This window comes from Myotis lucifugus, unplaced genomic scaffold, assembly GCF_000147115.1.
Source record: "Myotis lucifugus unplaced genomic scaffold, Myoluc2.0 scaffold_55, whole genome shotgun sequence".
Classification (NCBI taxonomy): domain Eukaryota; kingdom Metazoa; phylum Chordata; class Mammalia; order Chiroptera; family Vespertilionidae; genus Myotis; species Myotis lucifugus.
The window spans coordinates 2,850,903-2,857,984 of NW_005871103.1; the positions used below are offsets into that span (position 1 = coordinate 2,850,903).

A 7,082-nucleotide genomic window follows, 5' to 3' on the forward strand; every position below is an offset into this window, starting at 1 on the left:
GCTACCGGGACCGGACCGCCCGCGGCCGGATGCATCAGAGCTTCGACTTCGACCCGGGCGTGGCGGGCAGCCAGCTGCCGGGGCCGGACGCGCGGATCCAGCCCATGAGCGAGCGCACGCGGAGGCGGAGCGCGTCCCGCGACGACCCCCGCCATTTCCGCCCGCACCGGTCCCGGCGGTCGCGCCGCTCGCGCTCCGACAACGCCCTGCACCTGGCCAGCGAGCGCGAGGCCATGTCCCGCCTGAAGGAGCGGCCACCGCTCCGGGCCCGCGAGGACTACGACCAGTTCCTGCGCCAGCGCAGCTTCCAGGAGAGCCTGGGCCCGGGCTCCCGCCGGGACCTGTACGGCCAGTGCCCCCGGACTGTGTCGGACCTGGCCTTGCAGAACGCCTTTGGGGAGCGCTGGGGACCCTACTTCGCCGAGTACGACTGGTGCTCCACCTGCTCCTCCTCCTCCGAGTCTGACAATGAGGGCTACTTCCTGGGGGAGCCCATCCCCCAGCCCGCCCGCCTGCGCTACGTCACGAGCGACGAGCTTCTGCACAAGTACAGCTCCTACGGCCTCCCCAAGTCGTCCACGCTGGGCGGCCGGGGGCAGCTGCACAGCAGGAAAAGACAGAAGAGCAAGAACTGTATCATTTCTTAACCCGGTCGGGGTCAGGGGGTCGGGGAAGATGGGAGCTGAGAATGTAAATTCAGAAACTTGCACTGTTTTTTCTTTGAAAGCGCTTTTGGGGGTGGTTCCTGGGGGAGGAGACGGGGCGTGCTCTGGGTGGAGGAAGGCGAGGCTACAGGTTGACGCCGCTGGTAGCCCCAGTTCTCGGCATGTTGACTATGATTTGCACATTTCACTTTGGAAACGCTCTAGACGGCGTGGCGGCCGGGGTTGGGCACCTCGGTGTGTGCAGTTGCCACTCATCAGATGGCAAATTGCTTCCTTGCTCGCTTGTATCCTCTCTGGTTCTCTTCCTTTTAGGACCCTTTTTCCAGTAAGTAATTTGTTTATTAGCCAGGACCCAAGACTAAGTTATTTACATGTCCATTGTAAATGCAATGTAAATGAGAGTTCTGATAAAATATTTTTGTATTTTGTAATATCAAAGGAATTTCTATATGGTAGGACTCAGCGCAACCCGCATGCCATCCGCATCGTCTTTGTGTAGTATTCCGAGTGGCCAGGACCACCCCCTTTTTCTTTTTTCTATACAAATTTGTTACATGTCAGTGAGACTTTTTTCAAAGGCGTTTATTCAATTTGGCTTTTTGTGGCGAAAAATAGCAATGATTCTATCCAAAGCATTTTACGCTCTAGTCCATCTTAAGGAGCCGTCCTTAAGTCCACTCCCACCCTCAGTAGGATGTATTCTCTACGAAGTGGTAGTCGTTTATTTAATAGCAAACATAACCTTTGCCCATCAGAGAAACCAATCAGTGTCAGTCAAGTTCCGCGAGAAGCGCCATCCCTGCTGGGAAGCTTGAAGCTGCTCACGATTGATCTCTTTCTTGGGGAAAACACAGTGACTGTGAGTGGTGCCGTTGTGTGACGTCAGCATGATGTTGTTTTGAATGTGGCATTATTTTCCGGTGCTCATGTTTCCTGGATTGTATTACCCGCTTTCCTTTGCCAAGGCAGATGGAACAGCTGCCTTAGCCTGACAACCGGTTGTCCTCAGTGCAAATGAACTTGGGCCTTAGGACTTAGGGGCAGACGGGTTCCCACGGGGCCCTGGGAGAGGCGGTGTGTCCTAGATTGTACGTCATGCGTGGAGAAGGAATGAGGTGATTTGAAAACAGAAAGCGGGGCAAGGGTGGTAGAACTGACGGAGAATAGGAAGCAAGGCCAAGGCGAAGAAGAACTTCTGGAAATGAAGTAGAGGAGCGGTGACGGCCAGCTTGACGAGCCCCCAGTGCTTGAGGAAGTAATTCCGTTTAACGCCCTCCCTATCCAGAGTCTCTGGGTCACCCAGGAAGGTTGAGCTGCTCAGGAGGCGTCGGTGTAAAGGCCTTGAAAAGCAGATGTTGTTGAAAGAAGGATTTCCATTGTGAACTTAGGGGACCCTTGGTCAGCCTGAAAATGGGCTCAGAAGTGAATTTGCTTCAAGAAGACATTAACGGTTGTATTGTTTATAGTAAAATAAAACTCCCTACCTTGCTTCAGTTAAAAATGAAGCGCTTGCTTTTCCCCCATCCTCCTCCTCCCCTTAATGGATTGTGGCGGTTGAACTAACCCGTCGCAGGGCCCACCTTTAGTGAGACGTTCTGTCCATGTGCTACACGGTATATCTCAGTGGCCCTCTGCCATGGTGAGGTGAGCGTGGTCTCTTTTCAATACAGTAGTTAATATTTTCTAGTATTTTTCATGGAGAGAATGTGAAACACGGCTTTTCAGACCCCATGCCAAATGGGCCTGGGGAGAGGAAGGCTGTACGGGATGTCGAAATGGCGCTCCATTCAGGATGTATTAAAATAATTTGCTTTTCAGGTATTAATATGACATTTGTCATTGTCACTGATTTTTTTAAAAAGCAATACAAGTGTTGGTTGTGGCTGTTTTCCGCATGCTATCTTCATATCTAAATGCTTCTTCCTTCAGTATCCGAGCCTCGGAGAATTACTCTATTACGTTTGTATAGTAAGTCTGTAAACTGCTTGGCAAACTGATTTTAAGAAATAATGTGCAACATCACATGACTAAAGTGGCAGGTTTCTGGTAGAAATTGGACAAGTCCAATTGGGATTTTCGAGTTCCTTGATTGATGAGAATAAAAAGGTGTTTTGGAAAAAGGGAAAAAGGAAATGACTTAACCTAGCAGAAAGCTGGACACAAAGTCTGTCCTCTGTGGCCCGGGACCCAGGGAAGGAAATTCTCCTGGTAAACATTGCCTTCTACCTCCGTCCTTCTCAGAGCACCTCTTGCATCTCCCAGATGAGGCTTTACCCCATCAGCAGAAAGAAGAAGGTGGCCTAGAAACTGACACATAACTAGTGTCCAAAGGAATTGAGGAATGAGCAATTTGCCATCTAGTTGCCTAGAGAGCACCCGGCAGCGGAACTGCTCAGAGCTGGATGTGTAGTAGATAGAAGCCTCAGGGTCAGACTGTCTGCAGGCGAGGTCCCCTCCATCGGTTCCAGCTGGCAGAGGTCTTCCCACGCACATGCAGCGGGCGCCTTACAGCGAATGCTGAGGAGGATGGCTACATCCCCGCCATGATGGTGAAGGCCCAGAGAGAGCAGGGTGTTGTTGTACTGGGAGTTCCACCAGTTGGTGACAACTTACATGCAACATCCCAGAATCCCACTCCCCAAAATTCAGTGCATTCTTTTCTGAGGCAAGAGCTTAGGGTCCTTAGCTGATTCCTCCATCATAACTCCTATCTCCTCTTGGTCAAGTTTCCCTGTGAGTGAGGCCTATGCTCACCTCTTTCTAGATCATCTTTTCATCTTCAATAGACTGTTTCTATCAAAGTCATCTTTTCCCAGTTTCCCCTCTGCTCTCATGCCTTAGGGTTTTGTTTGTTTGTTTTCCTACCTCTCCCCATATTAGTCCTCTTCTTGTCTTTAGGTTAACACGGCAGCATTAGGGTACAGTTCATGTCCTGCTTGCTGCTCAATTCAGTGGCATCAGAACTGGCTCCCTCCCAAGAAGTGGAAGTCATTGACAGGGTCCTGAATTGCCCTGCCAATGCACCACCCGTGATACTGTGGACAGGCTTCTTAGCAGGCTGGTGGCATTGAGTGTGGCATTCAGGTACCCCTTCTTCTGGCATATAGTTCTGGGCTCTCTACCAAGTGTGAAGGTGGTGAGCTGAGGGAAACCAGAACTGTGCTTCTTGGTTTGGCACATGTTCACAAATGGAGAATCCCCAGTGCTGTCAGTTCCACAGCTTCTCTCTGTATTCATCTTGTGTTCTCCAGTCCTCCCTTTCCACCGCAGTCAGCTCAGTGGCCGAGCAGTTTTGTACATCGACCGCGGGACCTGAGGCTGCTCTTTCTCATTCTCCTTTCGGTAGGACGCTCCTGCCCTGCATCAAGATTCCTCTTCCTTCTCCTGCAGCAGCTTCCTGCTTCTGGGGTCCCACTAGCCATGGTGGAGTTCAGGTGGGGCAGTGATGGCATATACGTCGCATATACTCTGCCACCTGGGCAGGTATAACCAATACGCACTGTGTACTTTTTAGAGAACATGGATACAGCCTCAAAAATCCATGACACTCCGGACAGCCAGAACCAGTTGGTCAGAATTGATCTTATTTGTCTGATAACAAAACTTATTTATGAACTGACTTCTGTCTTTCTACTCTGGGCTTCTTTATCATTAGGCAAAAACAGCCACTTAGGAGGCATCATTCATAAATAATTGTGAAAGTCCAATTCCCATGCCCTCAGATTGTGGATGCTAACAGGAGCTGACTTCTTTAGGCAAAATGAAGACAAATCTCTTTGGCTTTCTTTTCCCTTCTCGTGTTCTTGGACAAGCATTATAGTCAGCCCCTGTTGGTCCTACTGCAGAGGTCAGATAAGAGTTCATCCTTGTCTTCATCTAACCCACCTTCTAACAAGAGATAACACAAATATTTAAATTCCAAGGAGAAGTGCTCTTTGTGTGTTTCTAACAGAAACCAGATGCTAACACCTAAGAAGGAGAATCTATAAAAAGGGAAGTAGGAGATGGAACCAGCTATCTGAATATTTCATGCCAGAAGAGTTGCTGTTAGCAACTGTTTCGCACCTTCAGGGCTTTGACGTGGGCTCTGGACAGCAGGTCTTCCCACCCACATGCAGCCGGGCGCCTTACAGAAGCGTAGCATTCCAGGTGTAGCTCAGCCAGGCCTCGTCTGCCGATTTGGAAGGCAGTCCCATGCCCCCTTTGGAGGTATATATACCTCTCTAAGCACTAGAGAAGTAGAAATGAAGGGAGTTTTGCCTTGTCCCCAGTGGTTGGTTCCTCTGGGACCTGGCAGATACGAACACTTGATTGTCCGACCACTTGGAAGCAGTCACCATGGTCAGGATCAAGAAAGGATTTGATTCTTTTTCCATTTTCTCATAAGAGTAGCCCAGACAACACAAGACTCATAAAACATGACTCACTGTTGGGAGCTATACTGTTTTATAGGCTGACTTCCTGCTGACAAAACTAGCTTTCCTCGAGGGGAATACAAAGGAGGGAGAAGCTCCCATAGTGTCGGGAAAACATTTCTGTGATTGTGATATGATGAACCCATAAGAAAGGAAAAAAAATTGCCTATCCTGAGAGTTTTCTGAGATATCCCTTCACCCTACTGGGTATTTGGCCATTGATGTTCAATAGGTCACTGACCAGGCTTTAATAAATTTTTCGGACAGAGTTACTCACCAGTAAGGTCTGTTCTCAAGCCTTTCTGATGATCTCCATATTTTCCCATAAAGCATTTTGGTTCTATTTATGGACCCTGACAACACTCTGTGGCCTACAAGTCCTCCATTTTCCTTAGCAAATTAGGACTTGGGCATTTTCCCTCTCCTAAACACATTCTTTCCCGCACAGGATCGCTTTGCCCATCTCCTGCTTTCATTCCAAGTATAGACGAAGCCTCGGAGGGCCTGAGGAGGCGAGGCAGGCCAGTGTGCTGTGTGTGGGCGTCGCGCTGTTTGTTAAGAAGGCCTGCAGCGGGCCTTTGGTGCAGGCTCTGCCAGAGACTGTGGTGAACACTTTGCTTGAGATCCTGTACAATGGATATGCTGTTTTACTGATGTCTGTAATACATTTGTAAACTTCCAATAAAATTTGAATAAAAGAAATGTTGCCATTTCTCCCTCGCTTTCCAGATTTTTGAAACACTTTGCCTTTGAGCATCTCAACAGAAAAGGGAGAAACTGCACGTGTCCAGTGAGGTTCACTATGAAAGATGAGCCTGACTGTGTACATCAGAATGTGTCCTCTTCAGCCTTTTCGACTCTGGGGCCAGGTCTCTGTGGCAGAGGACTGTCCTGTGCTTCCTGGGATGTTTAATAACGTCTCTGACCTCCACCCGCAGATGCCAGTAGCACCCCTCCCCCTGAGTTGTGAGAACCAAAGTGTCTCCATACATCACACCAGTTAGGATGATGACTAGTTAAAAAAACAACAGCTAGAAGATAACAAGTGTGGGCGAGGATGTGAACAAATGGGAACCCTCGCACACTTTGGGTGGGAATATAAAGTGGCACAGCCTCTGTAGAAAACACGGCGTTCCTCAACATCTTTAAATAGAATTACCATATGATCCAGCAAGTCTGCTTCTGGATATATATCCACATAATTGAAAGCACAGCCTCAAAAAGATTTGTACACCCATGTTCATATCAGCGTTATTCACAACTAGCTAAAAAGATGGAAGCAAACTTAATAGCCATCAGTGGATGGATAGATAAATAAAATGTGATATATACACACAATGGATGAACCTTGAGGATCTGAAGATACATGAATTAAGCCAGTCACAAAGAGACAAATACTGTATAATTCCATTTATATGAGGCACCTAGAATAGCCAAATTCATAGGAGAGGTTGAATGGTGGTTGTCCAGGGCTGGGGGGAGAGCCAAATGGGGAATTGTGTAATGGGTATAGAATGTTTTTCAAGATAAAAATTATGAAAATTGCACAACAATGTGAATGTACTTAACACTATTGAACTGTACATTAAAATGATAAAATTTTATGTTGTCTGAATTTTTAAATATGTTTTTATTGATTTCAGAGAGAGGAATGGAGAGGGAGAGAGAGCTAGAAACATCAATGAGGTAGCACCTCACACCTGCCAGAATGGCTACTATCAATAAATCAACAGACTACATGTGCTGGTGAGGATGTGGGGAAAAGGGAACCCTCGTGCACTGCTGGTGGGAATGCAGACTGACGCAGCCATTGTGGAAAACAGCATGGAGTTTCCTCAAAAAATTAAAAAATGGAACTACCATTTGACCCAGTGATCCCACTTCTAGGAATATATTCTAAGAAACCTGAAACACCAATCAGAAAGAGAAAGATTATATGCACCCCTAGTAGCATTATTTGCAATAGCAAACAGCCCAAGTGCCCATCAGTAGATGAGTGGAT

General features: G+C 47.9%; 1 protein-coding gene across 1 annotated transcript in view; it reads left to right on the forward strand.

Moving 5' to 3' along the window:
* The window catches only part of PRICKLE2 (prickle planar cell polarity protein 2), a 317,482-nt gene extending 311,688 nt beyond the window's left edge, over window positions 1-5,794 (forward strand). The window contains exon 10 of the mRNA XM_023754050.1: window positions 1-5,794. This exon is cut by the window's left edge and continues 40 nt beyond it. Coding sequence (XP_023609818.1) covers window positions 1-647 — 647 coding nt within the window. The 3' untranslated portion in view covers window positions 648-5,794.
* Window positions 5,795-7,082: the final 1,288 nt, after the last annotated feature.